At 42.5% G+C, this 22,162-nt stretch overlaps 2 protein-coding genes across 4 annotated transcripts in view; both read left to right on the top strand.

The window, feature by feature from the left end:
• Positions 1 to 2,588: 2,588 nt before the first annotated feature.
• Positions 2,589 to 3,488, top strand: LOC128781707 (translation initiation factor IF-2-like). The gene is made up of 2 exons (XM_053931522.1): positions 2,589 to 2,845; positions 2,960 to 3,488. The coding sequence occupies exons 1-2, from the start codon at positions 2,589 to 2,591 to the stop codon at positions 3,486 to 3,488; spliced, it is 786 nt and encodes a 261-aa protein (XP_053787497.1).
• LOC128781969 (transducin-like enhancer protein 4) overlaps positions 3,472 to 22,162 on the top strand; it is a 94,068-nt gene continuing 75,377 nt past the window's right edge. For all 3 annotated transcript variants that reach the window (XM_053932011.1, XM_053932012.1, XM_053932010.1), the window contains exons 1-4: positions 3,472 to 3,575; positions 4,004 to 4,101; positions 5,215 to 5,278; positions 6,679 to 6,723. In XM_053932011.1, the coding sequence (XP_053787986.1) occupies positions 3,531 to 3,575; positions 4,004 to 4,101; positions 5,215 to 5,278; positions 6,679 to 6,723 (252 nt within the window). In that variant the 5' untranslated portion in view covers positions 3,472 to 3,530. The remainder of the gene's footprint in view (positions 3,576 to 4,003; positions 4,102 to 5,214; positions 5,279 to 6,678; positions 6,724 to 22,162) is intronic.

The raw sequence follows: 22,162 nt of genomic DNA, 5'->3' as shown, positions 1-22,162 counted from the left end.
CTTGCAGAATTCAATTTCCTCAGATATATGATTTATTTTATAACTGGACTTATCCTTCTCCACTTTGTGGATTTGATAGTGATATCCACTGTGAACACTCATCAGGGTTTCTAAAGATGTTTGCAGCTCTGTGGAGTGAATTGTTCTGTTCTGTTCCTGCACAGCTTTCACACTCTCAGTGACAGCCACTTAAGCATTTCTAGATTTGGCAGCCATACTTCAGAATGTCAAGACTTGGTCCAGGCATATGGAGATTGTCCTCTATTTCAGAGGAGTTGGAAGTGCTCCTCTGTTTAGTGAGCGGTGCTTGTGATTGATTTTTTAAAAGCACTTTTAGTGATGGAAGATTTAGACATGTGAGAAGCAGCATTTTCATAATTAGGCAGGTGTTCTATCATGAAATCTTTAAACAATATTTAGATGTCTCAATCCCTATGGAAATCTGATTATGACCTTGGTAAATATAAAAATTAGAGCAGAAACTACACATGCAAGTAGACTGGAGGCTGAGTACCACAATACATAACATGTAGATATTTTTGGTGGCATAAAAACAGAAGGTGACAGGGATGGACATATTGTGGTCCACTTTGCCCTTGCCATTTGCACTTGCAAAATCTTTTTTCAAAAGGATTAAGGATCTATTGTGTCAAACTGCTCTAGATGCTAGTGATGCACTCACCATAGAGGAGCAGATTTTAGTTACAAACTCCAGAAAAAAGTAGAATTTCTACTGTGTGCCTCTTGCAGCTGAGTCCTAGGCAGCAACAGAAGATGGATGCCACCTTCATCATCACCACAACTGTTCCACTGGATCAGTCCTTGAAGATCGCTTTGCAAGGCAAAACCTCAATGGTAAAACTTTGGTGGCATGTCCTATCAAGGTCTCAAGGTGCTCAGTAGCTGCAGGCCTTAGCCGAGATTTGTAGGCAGTAAAGAAATCTGTAGGCTGTAAAGAAAATTTACAGCCAAACCTCTAAGCATACGTAGTTTAGCTACCATCATTAGGGTATTAATTGCTGAGTGTATGTTTTGAGACTATAGATTTGGTATACAAGCATCAAAAATTACATGACTAAACCATATCTATTTTGCATGCAGGTTTAAACTGCAACTCATCAGGAATACAAACTGCTTGAAGGCAAATCTAAGCATGATAGACACAGAGAAGAAAAGAAACCCAACAATATATGAGCCTATCCCTCATGTATGCATCATTGCACAGCACTGCCTAGAGAGGAGCTCTGCAGAAAAATTGTTCTGGGGTTTTTTTAGGACACAGCACTACTACGTGCGAAATCGTTCCTTTTTTTCGGGAGAGTGTGTGTGGAATCAGGTGTTCACGTTCCAGCTCTTCAGTGACAGCCCTGGAAAAAGCATGTGACACTCAGGGCTGGGAAAACACTTTCTGACGCCTGCTCCCCAGCCTGCAAAACGCAGCAGCCGCAGCTGCTGCAGTGAGATGAAGCCGTAGTTTCTGTCCTTCCCTCCCCACAGGTCGCTTCCAGGTGTGTTTACTGTACGCTCCAAAACGTGCAGTACGCAGAGGGCGCAGCCGTCCTATGAAGCCAGGACAAAACGCCCCGTCGAACACAAACGTGGCATTACAATAGAGCATTTAACGACCGGGTCTTGAAGCGTTCCTCTTGCGAGTGGAGAACACCCTGGCCCTGTCACCGCTTCTTCGAAGAAAGTCGGAGCTCCTTCAGTAAAGCCGAAAAAAAAAAAAAAAAAGCCCAACAAAACTTAAATCACGTCGCATTCGGCGACTGTAGCAGGGCATCGCTCAGCGTGCCCAGTGGCACTGGGAACTGAGGGAGCCATCGGGCGGCAGGGGCTGCCTCGGGAGAACGGCCGCGACCCCTCCCGGGCGCTGGGAAAGGCCCCCGGCCCGGCCCGGCCCGGCCCGGCCCACCGAGTCGAGAGCAGGCGGGAGCGCCCCGCCTTCGCGGCGGGCAGCGCAGGGGCAATTTCGCTGCCCGTCAACGAGGGCACCGGCGACGCCGCACCCGCCTATTTAAGGCGATGTTGCCCCTCAATAACGCCCGTCCCCGGCGGTGTCCGCGGGCGGAGCGCGAGGCGGAGCCCCCTGCCGCCCCCCGCTCCCGCCGCGCCGCCGCCCCGCGCGGAGGAGGAGGAGGCGGCGGGAGCGGCGGCGGCGGCGGCGACAGCCGACACCGGCCCCACGTTACTTTGATTGACGGCTGAACAAATGTTTCCCCTGTTCGAACGCCGGCGCCGCGGAACGCCGGCGATCTGCGGGCCCCGCCTCGGGCGGCGGGCCAGCGGGGGCGGGGAGGCGGCGGAGAGCCTTCTGATTGGTTGGAGGTCCGCGGCGCGTCGGCACCCCACGTGGGGGAGAGTGCGGGGCCGCCCCTCTGCCCGGGCCCGCGCGCCCATTTGTCAGCGGCGAAGTGATGGGCATTAGTGCCGAGAGGCGATTAATGGCAGCCCGCCGCCCATTGGTCGCCGCCGCCGCCCTTCATGGGGGGCGAGGCTGACGGCGTCGCGGTGCTTGATGGGAGAAGTAGTCCTCGGAGCGGCTGCATGCGTGCAGTCTTGGCGTCGGCAGGACTGTGACTCCCAGGATGCCCCTCGGCGGCGGCCTTCCGGCTGCTGTGAATATGTATCAGAATGTTAATGACGAGCCGCTGCTAAATTTGGTCAAAGGAGTCACTTCGGCAGAGCGTGCTGTGGGAGCGGCGGGGAGCAGCGATCGGGCTGGACCGGGCTGGGCAGGACACGGCTGGGCTGGGCCGGACCACGCTGCGCTGACGAGCCGAGTACGGGGCTCCGCTCCGCGCGTCGCCGCCGGCACCACCGCCACTTCCCGGAGTTTCGAAAGGCGCGGAGGGAAAAAGAGAGAAAAACAAAAAACCCATAAATAAAGCTGCCCAGACCGTACCGTATTTTTAAATCTTTCTTGCTCTTTAATTTTTTTTTTCAATTAAACCAAAAGGCGGTCGAGCAGCACTAGCGGGGGAGATGCGGTGCGGGCGGTAGCAGCGAAGACCGGACCGCCGCACAAAAGGGCACCGCACCGCACGCACCCCCGCCGCAGCAGCGGAGCAGCCGCCCGACCGCCGCAGCCACCGTCCCCGCCGGGGCTCCGCGGCCCGCTCCGCCCGGCGCCGGGAGAGCCGCCGGCAGCACCAGTAAAAGTTTTCAGGAAGGGAGGAAAACTGCCGGCGGGGGGAATCTCCGGTGGAGCGCGCGCCGGCGGAGGGGCTTTCCCCGCCCTCCTCCACCTCGCCCTCCGCCGCACGGGGCTCGCAGCCCGCCGGAGCCCGTGGAGAGGCGGCGGCGCTCGGGAGAACCGGCCGGCGTCGCCCGCTGACCGCCCCCGGGGGATGTGGCAGCGGCCCCCGAGCGTCGCGGACGCCGCCGCCGTCGCGCCTCGCTGCTGCCGGCGGTGCCCCGCCAGCCCCGGGGCGGCGGGGCCGGGGCGTCCCTGCCCGCCGTCTCCGCCGCCGCGCCTGCAGCCCTGATCCCCGCCGCTCCGGCCGCCAGCGCCCCCCGAAGCGGCGTGGATGATCCGCGACCTGAGCAAGATGTACCCGCAGACCCGGCACCCGGTGAGTGGCGGCGGCGGCCCCGCGGGCAGCGCTCAGGCGCGGGCACCGCGGAGTTGTAGCCATTTTCTTATTGTTGTCCGCCGCGCCGCCGCCGCCTCCCAGGGTCGGGGTTGGCTTGTTTGAGTTGCCTTCGCTCGGTGCGCTGCGGTCCGGGCGGGAGCCCCGCGTCCCGTGGCTGCCGCCGGTGCGGAGGGTCCGAACGGGCGACACATCTTCCAGCGCCCGTGCTGCGCCGCCGGCGGACACGTCGGGGCAGCATCTCGGTGCGCTTGGGGCATCGCGCCTCCGCCCGCGGACGAGCGGAGACCTGGGGGGCTGCGCTTCGGCGGAGCCCCGGTGCGAGGGCCGCGGCGGTGGACGGTGGCGGGCGGGAGGTGGTGACCGGATGACAGGAGGCGATTAAAAGACTTGATGTTCCTTGCTTGCAGGCTCCTCACCAGCCAGCTCAGCCCTTTAAATTCACCATTTCAGAATCCTGCGATCGGATTAAGGAGGAGTTTCAGTTTTTGCAGGCTCAGTACCACAGGTAAGATTGCCTACTTTGCCCGAGCCCTGCGCGGTCTTTCCTCTCGCCGTTTTCAATGCCGCGCCGGCGGGGCGCGGGACCTCCGGCGGAACCGGGAGCGGGGCGGACCCACCCGAGCCAGGCGCTCCTCGCCGGCTCCTCCACATCCCGCTCAGCTCCCGACCCTGGGGACGAGGGGCTCCTGTGGGCCCCGAGCCGAGTGGTGCGAGCGGATTTTCTTGTTTTCCCCGCGTTCCGTTTTCGTTCGTGGCTTTTTTTTTTTTTTTTTTTCCTTTTGTTTCTTTTGGTCTTTTTGTTTACTTTTGGATGCGGAGTAGGGGAGGGCGGGTGTTGATAGAAAAATACGTGTCTGGTTGGAGTCGTCCTTTGCTTTTCTTCGAAACGCCGCTCAGGACAGGCATCTTGTCTTGGCTCGGCCCCCTCGCGCCTTTCATTGACATGTCAAGTGCTGATAACCTGGAAGTGAGGCGGCGAGCTGTTTCATTATCCTTAGGTGGAACAGCGCTGTGTCCTCAAAGTGACAAGTGACTTCTGGCAGGATTGTTTAGCAGGCTTCTGAAAACAAAATAAACACTGGAGGCGTTGGTATTTACCACGGTATTCATTAAATTACACGCAGTATTCTACTTGCAGTTCTATCATCAGTAATAGCAAAGAGCAAAAATTCAAATCCACAAGTTTTTTTTCTTGAAGCGGTAATGTTCATTTGATTCTTCTCTGGGTCGAGTAAAAGAAAGAGATGTTTCTAAAACACGTAAATAAAAACTCTGAAACCCAAATTACGTTTTTGTTAGTAGCTTCTCAAGCTTAACTGTTAAAGATACGAACCCCTGTGTGCTTCTTCTGTGAACCAGTGTCTGTTCAGCTTTTTTGTTAGAAAAATAATTTTCTGTGTATGTCTGCTGTTCTTTTAGGAGATGAAGATGTTGCATAGTATCCCTTGAAAATGGAAAAGTGCAAATCTCCATCCTAAACTCCCAAGCAAGTGCTGGAATATGCATTTGTATTTGGGTAGTAGAGAAATGTTTGAAAAGGGGAGCAGCCGGTGCTCAAGAAAATGTCACTTTAGTGTTATGAAGTACCCATGCTTTTTCCTTTTTGTCTCTTGAACAGTTTAAAGCTAGAATGTGAAAAACTGGCCAGTGAGAAGACAGAGATGCAGCGACATTATGTCATGGTAAGCAAGCTGCATAACAAATTCAAATGTCTATTAGCCTGGTATACTGAGACTGACATACATTTGGATTGCTGGAGGCAAACAGGAAGATTGTAGTAGCACTACTGTTGTTGAGGTTGCATCAGTGCTTCCATTATGAATCAGTAGTTTCTGGGGTCTTTTGACTTTTTTGCAGCTGTCAGTATCTGTGTGAATCTGGCTTTTTAACCTTTTAAACAATTGAGGATGTTTCTTCCAAATGCTAGCAAATCACTTTTCAGCCCTTTCAAACTGCATGCAACTTCCATAGTGTACCTGGGGATGATTTCACTTTTGTTGACTTTTTCTAGTGGTCATATCTCTGTAAAATGGTTCTTGGTAGTATTTTTTCCTATGATGGCAGTAAGACAAAATTTTACCTAAGTGCATGCAAATCCAAAGTCTACTTCCTAGAAGAACTGTTGCTCTTCAGCAGCTGAATCATTGTTTCATTAAACTGAGAATGTCAGGGATCTCAGCTGTGAAAGGGATTTCCTCAGTTGGTGTGGTCTACCTGGTTAAATAATGTGCGTAGAAAGACATCTCTAAATAGGTAATTGTGTGATGGATCATGGTAATTCTAGAGGAACTCTTGCTATCTCTTCTCTTGTACATCTCTGAAGGATTAGCCGTTTTCCATATGCACATGACAAGTAATACTCTTGTATACACAGAAAGAGTAAATAACCTTGAAAAAATCTTAAGGGAGAGCACAAGCAAATTGTAAGGCTCACAGTTGTCATTTTAATGCCTGATATGCCTAAGTCTTGGAGATTGTTTGGTATTAACATTGCACACTGAGCAGAGTTCCCTGCAGAAATCGGGCACAGCAGGACATACTTAGATTGGTGTGTCTGCTCTGGCCCTGAATTTCCATGCTCTTTCCTTTTCTTTTTTTTTTTTTTTTAATACCTGCAATTTAATTACATACTTTTTTTTGTGTTTTTTTTTTAATTTAAAATATTGAATCGGTCTGTTAGACATTGCTGATTTGTATGTTTATATGCTTGAAGTACTTTGGGTGGTTTTTTTGGCATATTTTATGCGTGCTATTGAATAGAATCTTCATAATTTTCTGTTTCTAATCCTTGACTCTGCTTGTGATTATTTTTCATTATTTTTTGTTGGCTGTTTTTGCCTTGTTTTACAGCTGTTCTTTGTTGTAAATGTGACATGAAACAATGTAGATAAAGCAAAAAAAAAAAAAAAAAAGTTTATTCTGAGATATGCTCTTGGCAGCTCCAGGAACTCTTCAAGGCAAATTAATGTCTGTAGGTCTGTATGTCTTTGTACAGATGATGTTTCAGTCAAAGTGAATTCCAAAATAGTTTTCACAATTGCTGGTCTAAAAGGTCTAATAGAGTAATTTTCTCTTTTCTTAGTATTACGAGATGTCCTATGGGCTGAATATAGAGATGCATAAACAGGTAGGTAAAGAATTACTTTTGTTGTAAGAATGGTCTGTATAATTTCTCCCATCAATCTTAAAACACTCGTATTCTGTCTGACTTGCCTTAATTGCACACTTGAGTGCATCAGAAATTTTTTTCTTCACCTAATCTTGAATCTTCTGTCTCATGTTTGGTATACAGACTCTTTGTAGTTTACGGTCTTGTCTGCCAATCGTGCATTATTTGATTGACTTTCCACACGCAATTTTTGCACATGCAGGCATTCCTATACTTGACAGGGAGGGTGTCTGTGAGTATGGATGGGTTTGTGGGTTGTATCTTCTTTTCTATCTGGTCTCAGACCTTTGGGGTTTATTTTTTGGGATGTGTGTATTAGGAAGAGGAGTGTGTGTGGAAAAAAAATACCTGTTTTTGTTAACCTGGGCTGATTTAAGCTGGAGCTGCAAATGCTGTTGATGTTTCCCTCAGGCTGCTTACTTGGGCTTCTATCCAGAACCAATGTGTTAGCATCTCAAACACAAAGGAGTAAAGGAGCTTTCTGTGAGGGTGTAAGCATAGAATCACAAAATGCTTTGGGTTGGAGAGGACCTTAAATATAATCTGGTTCCACCCCACCCTGCCATGGGCAGGGAACCTTCTGCTAGATCAGGTTATTCAAAGCCCTGTCCAGCCTGGCCTTGAATATTGCCAGGGATGGGGCATCCTCAGCCTCCCTGTTCCAGTGCCTCACCATCTTCATAGTAAAAGAATTTATCGTAATATCTAAACTGAACCTGCGATGTATTCAGTTTAAGGCCATTTCCCTTTGTCCTATCACTACATGCTCTTGTCAAAGGACTTTTACAGCTCTCTTGTAGGCCCCCTCTAGATACTGGAGAGCTGCTATTGGTTCTGTACCTTGAACTCTAACACTTAGGCCGAGATTAGCAAGCGATTAGTCAGCTAGAGCATGCTAGTATAAATTAGAGTTTATTTGATAATGTGTGTTTTTTAACCTTCTCTAGAGGAGAATGCATTGAATATCTGACCTCTTTTCCAGTGAGGGAACTTTTTTTGTAGTGGAGTTTAATACTGACAACTCATTTTAGCAAATGGTTGAGCAATTCGCCAGCGTTGCTGGGGAGTGTAAACTGCAGAAATAAAGAAATGATTGGATGGAGAAGAAAGATCGCCTGAAAATTGGTTTGTATGGGTTTTTGTTCAAAGTTAGGGATTTGCAACTTCTCTGGGTTTGGAAATAGGATTTCTTTATCTTGTTGATCTTTATCGGCAGACATAGAATTCCAAAGATTTTTCATGTTATTTATTATATTTTGTATTCCATTAGCATGTCAATACCAAAGAACTGATTAGGGCCATTTTTGCCAGATGGCATACATATGAAGACACTGGGATTTCCCTCCTCAAAGCATTTTGCATCTACAGCTCCAAACTTATGGAACCTTGTACATACAAGTTATTTTACAGACATATATAGATCTTCTGAATTCTGTGGGTCCTTCTCACAGATAGTGTTAAGACTCAACAAATGGCTGACAGGAAAAGGCAGTGATTTCAGCAGATCAGATTGTGTGCACATGCTGATTCTCTGGACCTGATCCTTGTCGCGTGTGCTGATGGAAAGATTGGTCACTGACTCTAAGAGGTGTTGGGTCTGTTCTAAAATGAATATCCAGATTGTTTCAGGTCCCATTAGAGTAAAACAAAAAACAAAATAAAACCAAACAAATCCTCAATCAGTAAAGCTGTAGATATGGAAACAATTCACAAAGACCAGAGTCTTTACAGGCCACCTACAAAGCAAATTCTTACAGGCGTTTGAAAGCAAGCATTGCAGTGAAACTTGTTTATATTTCTAGATACCCCATTTTTACAGCAGTGCTTTAGACTTACACAGACAGCACAAAATTCTTTGCAAAAAATCAGCTTGCAAGTGCAATGTGTAATGGAATTGTATTAAGCAAGGGGAAAAAAACCCACAGCAAAAGACTTTTAATTTCTAAACGCTTTACTTCAGATATTTTATACATTTATGGTGATGGAGTTGTCAGTGGTACTCTGCAGAAATTAAATACTTAGTGATAAATAAGTGTGGAGATTACAAAGGACTGGGTTTTAATTGAACACCTTTTTCCATCACCATTCATTTTATTCGGGTTTTAAGTATTGTAGTCTCATGCAAAACACTGAAATATTTTGTCAGACGATGAATCAAATTAGTTGCGGCTAAGAAACTTGTTCACTTTCATTCTTAAATCTGATATCAATTTCCTGTCTTTCATATCTTCCTTTCTATTGACACAGTGTTGTAGTTTTCCTTTCTCCTCTTACCTCGGCAAATGCAAAATATTACCATTTTCCATTATGATCACAGTATTGCGGTCCAGTTTGGTCTTTGTGTAGATGGCATTGATTGCTTCATTCGATGTGTGCAAAGCTTTTTCAGTCTACCACCTTAAATTCCCTTTTCCTCCTCTCCCATCTTTGAATTTCACTCGGCTGAAATTGAGCGATTCACCCTTTTTTATTTTCCTTCTCCCTCGCCCCCCCAGTTTTCTAAATTCAATCATATAAAAAATCCTGAGGGCAGTTTATCACATTATGAAATACAGACAGCCCTGCAAACCACCTACTTATTATATTTTCTTTCTTTTTTTCACTTTAGCACAGAGGCATATCTGTCTTTATTTGTTTTTCTGGGCAAACAGCCTTGGTTCCTCTCAGGTTCTTTTCCAGATATACTCAATGGATGCCCTTGTAATGGAAAGCAGGCAATAATGCGGTGAAGTTGCCCTTCGGCTTAATTGGGCCTAGTTCTCAAGATCAGGTTAGGCTTATTCACTTATTAGATTTGTGTCTCAAAGGGTTCAAGAGCAGGACTCCCTGGAGTCCTTGGAAGTACCCTAGTAATTGGTGGCCCTGATATTTGAAACCTTTGTGTATTTTTCTGTTAAAGCTTCTGTTCTTCTTGGCTGCTTCCAGCCACAGAGTATTTATTTTTAGAGAAATTTTTCACTGGAACAGAAAATGATGTGTGATAGAGTCATGACTCTGTGACTTAGCAAATTGATAAAAGGATAAACGTGCAGAAAGCAGCAGTAGTCAGTGTGCCTGTGTGGCTGGAGGCAGAGAGGGGGGGAAGAGCATCGCTTTTCCCACCCCTTGTGTGATGCTCATCATCAGTCATCCTGTGTTGATTTTGATAGAAGACTATTAAAGTGAAACCTATGGGGAATTTGTCATTCTGAAAGGAAAGCTAATGTAATTAGTACCAATTAAAGTACATTTAGTAAATTGGATTTAATCTTAATTAAGCCTGCATAATGTTGCCAATTTTTAACAATTATGTTTGAGAACATAATTAATTTAAATTTTGGTAACTGAGTAAATAGCATAAGACTGGTAGAATTATGCATTTGTAATTTTTTAAAAGACAAATGTAGGGTATGTTGTCACATGTGATGTTATAGCCTAATATACTAAGCTGATTTTTGATATTCTGTATTAGGATCAATACAGCTTCAAAATCAACACGTTCTGGAAAAAAAAATACTAGATTAGGAATTTTGGGTTGCAGTATAAGCAGATATGTCCCTACTGTTATAAATTTTAATATCAACATAATGGTTGAGTATGGTCTAAAGATGCCCATTTGTTACTAAGTTGCTTTTATAAACATTTTTAAGAGGCTCAGTTGATAGTTTATGAATGGTTAATTGACTGATTTGTGTTTCTAACATAGTGTTGGTGCTTGGAGGTGGTCAATGGGTTTAATTTCTGAAATTAGAGTGTTTTAATGTTATGGTAAACAATTTATTTAAATTGCTGTAATCAAACACCCTTGCTGCATGTTTAATTGAGAATTGTAATTGTAAAATAAGTATCTGTATTTGGCTATAGACAAGAGATATTTATGAATGGGACTGATGAAACGTATAAATAAGATACGGCATTAATTTTTTATTTTATATTTCTTGGAGATGTTAATACATAAATTATTTTTTGCACTTTTTGCCTAGACTGTCATCTTTGAACTAATTCATGTACTAGAATGTTGAATTTCAGCATTTTTGGAAGGAAAATTTAGGTCTTCTAAGAAGTTGGGTATTAAAAAATAAATGAAGTGTCTTTTTAAGATCACAGGGAAAAAAAATCAGCCCAATCCATGTAAATTTTATTACAAGACTTGGGTAGCAACCCATTTGAGTGCTGCTAAAATATTAATTGGATAGAAATGAAAGGGTTCTGCTAGCTGATAGGATATCATAATCATAGCTGCAGTAGTCGATGGTAAATGATGATAAATGGCATTAGGAACCTTTTAGCAAGCTGTAATAACTACGAGGAGGGAAGCAGTATGGATTTGCATTATATCTGATACCCTCCAGTACCAAGTGGATTGCCAATACTGCTTGTTTAGCATTTTCTAAGGGCAATAGGATATTGATTTCTGTCTTACAAGGAATAGCTCTATTTTCACCATTGAAAAGTATTGCAGGTTGTTAAGAAGAAATTGACTTGAAGAGGCCTGACTGCTGCCCATCATGGAGCAAATAAAGCAAAACTGCCGAAGCATGGTGGAGCAGTGAGATGGGGCCCTCAGCAATTTGTTGCTATTAATTTACCATGCTCGACAGCAAATCAATCGGCATCTACTTCATCTGCTGGAGAAAATGCTGTCCAGGGCAGATAAAAGGCCCTGTGTGGTACAGGGAATAGACTGGATTGGCCAAACAGAGCCTGCAGTTAATGTGTAAATAAGTGAAATCAAGGCCACTGTTACCAAGAAAGCTGTTTTTAATTAGGTTAGGGCTTTATAGTGAGCTATTTAAGAAAGTAGTATGGAGAGTAAGGGGAGATTTATTGCTGACTGAGTTAATATATGGGCTCTATGACATCCCAGCCTTTACTCTGCTTGCTTCTTAAGACTTAGTAAATTATTTTCCTACAGGGCTAAAGATGGGAATCAATTTGTTTAATTTAGGGCAGAATTTTGACTGGTTTTCATCTTCATGGTGATAAAACATACATTACAGAGAAATGTTTTTGTATGCTCTACCTGTGCAACAGAAAAATACACTCCTCTTTCTTCTCTTTATTTTTTTGGCAAAAACCTGGGCTTGGCATGAATGCATGTGCATGCATGTGTGGACTTTATTTTTGACACATTCAGTAGCTGACTATATGTTGTCTTGCATTTGAAAAATAGCTGGAAAGCCAACTAAAATTATACTGACTGAATTTGTTCTCTATTGTAAACAGTAGGAAAGATTTAATAGAGATACAGGCAGTGGGTAGTCAGAACTAAACGGAAAAACTTTAAAGTAAGAGATTAGGAGTGAAATTTTGAAGACTGCAGCTCACACAGTACTGTTAAGGAGGAAAAGAAAAATAAGTGGCGTTTTGATTAAAGTCACAAAATGTAAAAAATAGGCTGTCAAATCAGTTTGACAGCTGAAGCTTGTTTGTCCCAGTTTTAGGTTATTTAGCCTCTGAAGCCAGCAGAAAAGCTTAGAAGCTTATGAAAAGTTGGAAAATCTGTTATTCTGGAGTTAAACCAGAAACCTTTTACTTGGTAATAGCTGCTAAATTCTGTGCTTTCTGTGGTGCTTTTTAAGGTTCTGTGCTTTCTTTTCCTCACAGCTGTTAGGCAGCTGTTCTGTGGAGAGGTCCTGGTAATTACTGAGAAGTTTGTTGTTGCTACTACTCCATGAGTTACTGTTGAAATAACCTTTCCCCTTGCAACTGCAGAATATCATGTGTGACGACAAGAACTTCCATATAATCCAGTTTTCACTGTTCATCAGCAAAGTGTCGTTTTCTCCCACTTGTTTAGGCAAATTCAGACAGATGCTTAAGACACAGGAAGTAGCACAAAACATGCTGAGCAAATGTTTAAATTAAGACATATGCTCTGTTTTTACTGGCAAAAGGCTGTGCTCTACAGTGCTTAACATAAAAGCATTTTTCTACCTTTGAAAGATACTAACTGCTGTGATGCTGCCTCACTGACTGTATTAGTTTATGGGCTGACTTGCAATTACAGAGGAGGCCAGTGGTGACCCTGTGGTTATGGTCACCTAACAGTTCCCCTTATTAAAAATCCTTGCATTTTTATTTATTTTTTTTTTAATTAAAGGAACTGCTATAAAGAAGAATGTTCCAGTGAGAACCTTCAGCCCCTTTGGGACAGTGGTAGAGGAGGGAGAAAGTAGAGGGAGGGAGAAAGGTGATGTGTACCTTTGCAGTGAGAAGTTCCCCTCCTGCCTGCCACCACTGCTCTTTGGGTTGTCCAGTGTGGCTGGAAATACAACACAGACATAAGGCTCCTTTTGAATAATCAGGACTTGCTATCCACCAAGCAAGACAAGCTGCGTCACCATTTTGTGTATAACTTTTGCACCATTTTGTGCGGTGAGATTTGCTGTCCTTCTAGGGGCAAAAAAAGTAGTGCTGAGGTCATTCAGCACAGGAAAAAAACATTAATTAGCAGATAGGTTTCAGAGTGAAGTATTGCTTTGCTGGGATGCCCAGGCTTTACAGCATTTGTGTAAACTTGATCCTACCCTATTGTGTATGTGCATTGTGGTGCAGGTTTTAGTTATACACTCGCTGATCTCATTACCAGTTTTCCTAGAGGAGCTCTTTCATTGCACAAAATAGACATTAGGAAAGTAGAATTAAGACTGCAGAGCTGATTGTAAAGCTGGTTTAAAAGTGTTTGGCTGCTTGTCTCAGTTAAGGAAATAACTTCAAACATAAGGATTCAGGCATGTGAAATAATTGCCATTGTAAGCTCCTTAAGATTCTGATTTTGATTTATGTTACAAAATGTGAAGGGGCTGCTTACACCAGTCAGTGACATTGAGTACCATAGACTTGGTGAATTAAAACTGGTGAAAAAATTTTAACATCGAGGTTCTCAGATATAGAGAATTCAGAATTATCAATTTGGTCTTACTTTTTTTTTTTCTTTCTTTTATGGATAATTGTAGTATACTGTTTATGGATGTAATAGCGAATTGGGCTGATCAAAAATGTGGGTCCGTTTGTGAGCAGTGCAGTTGTTAAAAAAGTTACCTTGGTGGTCTACAGATTGTGTACATCTCGTCACTGACTTTCAGAAAACCTGTTCAGCCACAAGGTGCAATGGGAGCAGAACAAAGATGATAATGTGAAATGTGGGCTATAAACTGTTGCTTGCATTAGTTCGCAGGTGACAAAAGTGTATCTGGAAGCCAGACCTATCTATAGTCAAGAAATGCTGTTCTAAGTCAGAAATTGAATGTTCAAGTTAAAAATAAATCTTTGTTTTAAAATGCAAAAATATGAATTGGTTTTAAGAATATCTATTTGTCTTTCTGTTTATCTGTGTTCTTACAGGTTTTGTCTTGGTTCATGGTGATAGTTCTACAGTTTCAGTGGTACCTAGTGGAAGATGTCTCTGCCTAATGGCAGGGACTAGATGAACTTTAAGGTCTCTTCTAACCCACTGTATTCTGTGTTTCTACTTCTTGTACTTCTCTGAATTTTTTCCCCTGATAACTGTTTGTCTTAGTGGTGGCACAAACTGTAGTTCAGTGTAGCACAAATAGTTTTAGGCATAATGTCAAAAGCAGGTGTCCATATTCCTTTTGTTTAAATAATAGTTTTTAAATATAACTGAAATATGTAACAAATAATAAATAGAACTCTAAATAGTGATTTCTTGCCTGTGTGGATAGGATTTCAACATAAAAATTGTCTTAGCCCTGGACAGATACATAATGCTCTGGTATTGAACACTGTGGTGTTATGGCTAAGACACTTAAATAATGCAAATGTCAGGCAAGTCAAAGTTATAGTCCTCATACTAAACTTGAATTGGTCTCTTTATGGTTATGTAGTTGTATGGTATGCTGTATTGCCAACTCCAAATGTTAAATCATGCCAGTCACTGAAATATCATGAGACTGGCTGAAAATTAATAATGAGATAAACATAATAAGTTTGGAGTTCATTTTACTTCCATTTTCATTTTAAGCTGCCAAACTGTTCATGTCTCATGTTTCTTAGATTTCTCTCTTCTTTCTTCCATAATTAGTTTGTTTTGCAAGTAAGGAGGAAAAAATACCAAGATTCAGGATAAAGCCAATGGAGCGGAGTATGAGATACAGCTGACAATTTTTTGTCGTAATTTCCAGCTCTCAGAAAATGTGTGAGGTGTACTCTCCTAAGGAATAATAGTACCAAACTGAAAATATATAAAGAATCTTTCTGGAACTACTTGTTAAGTTTTTGTGTTATAAGGTGGCAGAGGTAGGGTGGTGACAGTTCTTCATGTGTTAGAAGGAAACGGAGAAAATAGTTTGAGTGCTGATCTTCTAAGTTGGCCTCTCTTTTGGTCTATTTAAATAGCTTCTCTGCACAATCACACAGACAGAGGTTTTTGACATTTGGTGCAGTAGATTCTAATTCTTCAAAGAAGAAAAACTTTTCACTGTTATGTTTGCGATGTGAAACATTGGCAGTAAGAACGTGTGCTTTTCTTTTTTCTTGTGTTTGCTTAAAAAACTTTGGCAGAACATCTCACAATTGAGCAGAAGTAAAAGTTTGTCCCCTTCATGTTATAAAGAAACTGCATAACACTAGGCCCTGCTGCTAGATTTTGTCTAGTATGTATTACTTACTGTGTGCATGTCCTGAATGATTACAGACAGCATTTAATTTTTAAAAATGCTGCTCTCTGTCTAAAGTATAGTAAACCTCTTTTATGTTACTCTGCTTATGGATGTGGCTTGGCTGTTTGGAGACTTTGCAAATGAGAAAAAACCCCTCTGACCCCATTCTAGCTTACCCCAGAAAGAAGTGATTGCCCTAGGGCTGAGTAGCCAGTGAAGGTGTAGTACCATAGAGGGGGCAGGACTAAGCTGTTGCTGAGACATCATCTGCATTTCAATTACAGGTGTAGCCCATGGTGCACATATACTACAGCAAAAGCGTGCTTCAGAGAGCAAACAAGATGTTATCCATTTGTCTTTTCTGACTTTGAGCCCATAAGCAACAAGTCAGAACAAGGCCAATACAGGTTTCTCTGCAAATTCTTAAAATATTGTGGTACTTGTCAGCAGTCACAGTAATGCTTTTCAAATTTAACACTGACCATTTGAAGACCAGGAACAACAGCAAAAAGGCATAGCTTGGGTCTATTGTGTCCTCAGGGCAGTTGGTTTCCTCAGAACTCAGGAGTGCCCATGGAGTTAACAGCAACAGGCTCAGTTGTGGATGAGGGGAGGAGCAGGTAACCTGCTCAACTGGCACAGTGGTGAGATCCTTGTAGAGGGTGGTAGAACACTTGCTTGATGGTGCACAGACCTCAGAGCTGGCAAAGTCAGGGTTACAAGATGTTACTGACAGTTGCTCCATGGCTGAAGCTGTCATTTGCTATGTTAACTTGACAGTATTATTTAAAATTATTCATAAGGGAAACTTGAGTGAGCTTTTAGCTGGGGGTTAAGGATGAGAAAGCATTTTGATTACACTTTTTCAAGTCTCTTTGCTTCTTGGCAGGACAGGTGGATCTTCATTTTTGCACATTCCTTATAATGAGATAGACAGTGGGAGTTCTAATTTAAAATATTTTGATATCTAGTTAATCTCTCTTTCTCAGTAACTTACATGTGCTGGTAAACCAATTTCTCCTATTTATCATGCAATTCAAATGTTACTTTTTAAAACCAGTGGGAAAACAGAGAAATCTTTGAGCAAAGTTTTTATCTTGGATAGCCACTTTTCTCCTTTCCTACCCTTTTACAGGGGTGAATAAGAAGTTCAAAGCCATGCTTCATATTTGAAATGATTCTCAACTTCTTTTTGACACAGTGCTGTTTTCCAATTACACTTTCCTATTAATAAGTGCAAGGGAGACAAAATAACAAGTGCTGTATTTTCACCTTTCTGCATTGAGAGATCCTGTGTTGGAAGTGGACTAGCCACCATCTTGCTGCTTGACAGCCAAGAAGCCAGTGGCAGCATGGATTCCATGTGGGCGTTTGTGTCCAGCAGCAGAGCCAAACTGTGTCGTTTCAGTTAAGAGGGATTTGAGTCTTCACTGTAGTTTTATGGTGGCTGCAGGAGGCAAAAGTTTGGTACTCGTCCTTCATGAAGCATCTGCAGAGAAAGTCAGTGTTACTGTTTGTTCTGTTTTGTGCTCTGGATAACTGCTGATGCTTATCCAGGGGCTTGCTTGCCTCAGATCCATGGAAGAGGCCATTTTTAATTTAGGACATCTGAAAATGGGGTGGCTGGGGTTTCTCCAACTGTGAGTTTGTGAGTTCTGCAGCCCTTCGCAGAAGTCTTGTGACTTTTCTGTCTCTGACTGAAATGGTAGTGATAGGTATATGATGGGGTGTGACCTAAGATTTAGTTTCATAACATGCACTATTAGATAAGAGATTCTAGAGAATCTCTGCATATTGAATGAATATGTGTTTGCTGTGGAAGGAAGAGGACTTCTTCCAAACCCATGTTCACTTGTGTAACAAGGTCCAGCAGTACCTTAACTGCTTTGGAGTCTCCTTTGTCCTTATGCTCCAGGGGTTATCAGGAGATATAACACCACAAATACTTGAGCTGTCCTCCTGTCTGCAGTTCTGTTAATTGTGTTTGGAGATTGAAGTTGGAAATTGCAGAGTCAAGTCTTTGTGATAACATTTAGAGAAGGAAAGAAAAGAGTGTAAGACCAAACCTGGCCAAAACACTTACACTTTTCCATTTGAGGGAGAAGGCAAAGAAAAGGGAATGTTTGGAGGAAGCTGTTAAATTGGTTTTCTTCTTACATCTCCTACTTCCCTGCAGTGCCATTCACTCTGTATGAGAACCATCCACTTTCTTAGTGCCCTCTTTGAAAGATGGCACTGTGCTGATGTGTAAAAGAGAGTCAGCTACAGCACCACTAATGTCGGGTTTCTGTAATTTTGTAGAGCATGTAACTAGATACAAAGTAGGTACCTTTTCTTGAGATACACATCCACAGTCTTGAATAACATAAGGTTTGAAAGACTTCGGGCATAAAACACTCCCTGTATGCTTGTCTCAGTGTGTTAACAAAGGATAGTTTGTCTATTCTTATACTCAGTTTGACCAGTAGACTTTCTGTCCTGATTGTAGAAGGGTGTTGCAGTCTGAACATGTTGATTATTTACAGTTTTTATCAGTACTTCCTAATTCCTGCTAGCAAGATGTATGTTTCTGTCTCATCCTAAATATTATCTAAAACAACAGCAAAATCAAGCATTGCTGAGGCTTTCCTGCTTATTTGCTGTATTAAATATCTTTGGCAACTTCATCCAAATGTCAAGGGACTTTTTATTTCAGAGCTACCTTCTATGTATTTATTCTTGAAAAGCAAATTATGTATAAGTTCTTGATTTAATTAATTCAAGAGAGGTACCCTGCTTCCTTTGCATCTCCCTGCTTTAAGTTTTTTCTAGATGTGGAAAACAAAGCTAGTAATGTGTCTTGAATGTGAAGAACATAAATTGGATATTTTCCATTGGTATCTACAAGGCAGTTAGTTTTCTTACCCCCACAAAGTTCCCTGGTTTATCTCTATAGACTAGTGACACCAAAAAATGCATCCTGTTTCAGTTGTTGGTGGCATAAGAAAAGGTCTTACAACTGTGTGCCTGTGACATCCTAGAAATTTCTGGGGCGTGGTTCCTTTCTGGCATTTTTTCCTAAACCCACAATCTGCCAAGGACTCAAATTGTTCTTAGGTTTGATCATGTATATAGAGATGTAAAAAGCAACAACGCCACAAGACTGTACAAGAAGAGAGACCCTGTGAGCGTACATGTGGTTGCTTTTTTCTTTCTGAGGTTGTAGATTCCTGTTTGAGGATGAGTTTTCAAGCATGTATACAAGATGCTTTTAAAACTAACATAAGCAGCCTTGCTATTGTACATCTAAAGAACCTTCGTCCATGGAAAGACATGAGACTTTTCTTTGGAGATACAAATGTCTAGCTTCTTTGCATATGCAACATTTTTTTTTCAAATATTCTTTCAGTCAAATGGACATAGAGGCCTTACGAATGTAGGAATTGTCTTTTGTTTAGTTGCTGTTAGCTCTATTTTGTGCTTGGAATTCAGGTTTGTATTTCATCTGAAGCCTTGATTTTTTTAACATCTCTTTGTGTAGGTGAAAGAATCCTGGGGTAATCTTAGTTTACACATTTTGAAAGAAAAATGAAGCGGTAAGTATGCACTGCATTAAGGGTCAAGAGGGTTTTTTTCAAGCCTGTGACAGACCTGGAGGGCCTGAAAATCTGTAGACACAGGAAATACCTCTCTATATTAATATAGAGCAAGGCAGAAAGCTTTGCATCATCAGATGGATGAGATGCAGCTGCCAGGATCTGGGGTTTGGAGGTAAGCTAGTGTAAGTTTCTGGACTATGCTGTCAAGGGATTCCCGTGAGACCTTGGGTAAGCGACTTTGACTGCTCTCTACAGCAAGATGGGAGCGATGGTGCGGGTACTTTTACACCACTGGGCTGCGGAATGAGGGCAGACAAGTGCTTGATGTGTATGGTGTAAGTGAAATGGTACCAAAGAAATGTAGCACAGATTGAGGAATAGGCATTCATAGCGGAATGTTGAAGTTGCAGGAATGTCTCAAATCTCTCATTGCTTGAAGTCACCACAGTAGGTGCTGTCAGGACACGTTGCTTTGACTTAGTAGTTTCAGAATCACTTTTCAAAGAGTGGCATCTAATGTTTATATCAAAGTAGGAGCATAGTATGGATTTTTCTTAAACAAGCTGCAGGAGACAGGACTCTTGATTCATCTTAGTTCAGCTGTTTTTTTGTCTACTAGCAAGACCCATGTTTCTTCTGTCCCAAGAAAATGGCTGATATACCTAGCAAAAAACACTCTGGTTTGTGTGAAATTACTAATGGTCCACTACATCTGAAAGAGGAGAGGTGCATTCTGTGTTGTCCTCCCTGGAAAGACTCTGGTCAGCTGGATGACTTGTACTGCGTTACAGTCCCTGCCCAAAACCTATTTACATGGTTTAGGCTGTGGTGTTTTTTCATGTACATTGGTTCTAAACAGGGACTGCAAAAGAGACTTTTCTTCTCCAGGGGAAGCAATGAGCGTATTTCCACTTTTCACAGAATCTATGAGACGAGGAAAGAGAAGTAAAGAAAGAATATTATTAAGTGATGTATAATTGGTCCAACTAAACTCTTTAACCACTAAGCTGTTACACGTAAGTCTGTCTGATCTCCAGTCTTTTTTTTTTTTTTAATGTGTTGCTGCTGTATTTTATATCTGAATAAAATGCTAGCAGAGGTTCTCAGCTGTCTGGGGAACATGGCTGGAGAAGCACTGAGTTGCAGGAGTTGCAGGGACAAGGTTTTTGCAGGGCTGAGTTGTGAGCTGTGACAAAGAACTCAATATTTAAGCCAAAGACTCAGCAGGGCTAGTGGGTAGCTTCAGTGCTGAAGATGGAAACGTGTATGTGCTTTTGGTGACTTCATCACTGTGTCATTCCTGAGTGGGGAGACTAGGGGCTAAAGACTAGTTTGGGATTTTTCTGGTAATGTGCTTTGTTTTTTTTTAGGATTCAGAGCTGCAGTTACATAGCTATAAGTAAGGGTAGAAGCTCCCAAGTGCTTAGGTATTCTAGAAAACCTCTTGAGTATTTGTCTGTTGCTGACCTTCTGCAGAATTGCATGTCTAGTCTGTTAAGATATTTTTAAAAATCCCATTACATATCTTCTGGAGACTTCACCTGTGGCTTTCACTGCTTCAGATCTCTTTCTGGGAAGTGGAAGTAATACTGTTTCCTGAAGCATTGCCCTTACCACAGGGGATTGTTTGGAGAGCAGTGTGTTAAGAAATGGGAGGTGAGACGCTATTACATGGGAGTCACTTAGAAGTGGCTGTGTTTATCTAATACGGTGGTATGCTTGGGACAAAGTGCTCTTTCCCAAGACAGTTTTGTCCTCGTTTTGTTTCCCACGTGAATCCTGCTACCTTCTGTCCCAGCTGCAATTAACAGGTTCCAGAAATGTACCCGTCAGTGGTAGTGCAGTTAATGCTTTGGTTTGTATTGCAGAAGTTTGCCTGTGGTAGTCCATCTTCTCAGCCTCTGTCCTCCATTTGGACAATGTGGTAATACTGTTTTTTTTTTACCAGGGTGGGATTTTCTGGGGAAAACCAAAACAAAATTTCTTACCTTGTGGTAGTATTCATGCGACCTGTGTGCCCAAACCTTTACAATGCATGTGTAGCTATGTGTGAGTGGTTGCAGTGCAGGGGGATCTTGGTTCTCTGGTAGAAGCAATTACATTGTAAAGTTAGGGATAATAGGGAATTTGATACACTTTTCTGTGCTGGGTGGTTCTATGTGGAACTATTAGTCTGAGGCAGGATCTTGGTGTAGCTCTCTAATAAATAGTTTCTCAATCTCTTTTTAATCACGATTGTATTTTTACCTGCCCACTAGACAATGAATTCCTCAAGGCTCTTTCTTGATTTATTTGTTGCAGATGTTGAAGGAAGGAAGGTAATGACAATGAGAGATGTCAAAAGATTAGACAAACCAGCTTCATATTCAGTAGTCAGGATCACAGCTTTGACTGAATCATCACTCTTCAGTATATGAATACCCTACACGAGAGAAGCTGTAAATGTAATTTGAGCATAAATGCAAGTTGAACTTCTGCAAATAAGTACTAGTCTAAGGAGTCTCTTCAATACGCTGTAAAAGAAAGGTTTGATATTTTGCTCTCTCTGCTGCAACGCTGCTCTGCTTTTCCACTTTGATGAAGCAGTGGAATTTAGGTGGTAAAGCACGTCACTTTCTGTATTTGAGCATCAGTTCCTTCTACCTATTGCGATTACCCTCCCTCAGAAGGGAGTCAGCTTTGGATGCAGAACAGTTACGAATTCAACAAAACTATAAAATCTCTCAGTGTACAGTGTAGATTAGTCAGTAGAGCTGGAGAAAGTCTGATTTACAGCCATAACACAGGTTCTGCAGTGGATATTGAGAGTAATTCTGTATTGCTTCAGACTGCAGAAAAATAGCACTTACTTTAAATACTTTTTTTACAGGTACAGAGTGGTGTTTGGTGCATGTGGATGGTATTTAAGAGTATGACTGAAGTACACACAGGTGTACTTGAACAGACTTGCTCAGGTCCTAATAATTGAGGAGTTGGCAAGTTTTTACTGTGCCGATTATTCATCCAGCTCCTTGGGTTATTCTGTAGATAGTTTAAAGCAACTTCGGTTTTGTGTTCAGGAACAGAAGTTATACTTGTCATGGTAAAAGTAATTGTATCCCTTGCTGGGGACATAAAAAATAAATATTTTCTCTCTTCTCTTTTCCTTGCTTTCACCTACACTTGGTGTGTTATAGTAGTGAAAATGGGCTTATTTCAATAAATAAATAAGTAATT

Source organism: Vidua chalybeata, chromosome Z (genome assembly GCF_026979565.1).
Source record: "Vidua chalybeata isolate OUT-0048 chromosome Z, bVidCha1 merged haplotype, whole genome shotgun sequence".
Taxonomy (NCBI): Eukaryota; Metazoa; Chordata; class Aves; order Passeriformes; family Viduidae; genus Vidua; species Vidua chalybeata.
Note: the sequence above shows the minus strand (reverse complement) of the source record. Positions and strands in the feature narration are given on the sequence as shown.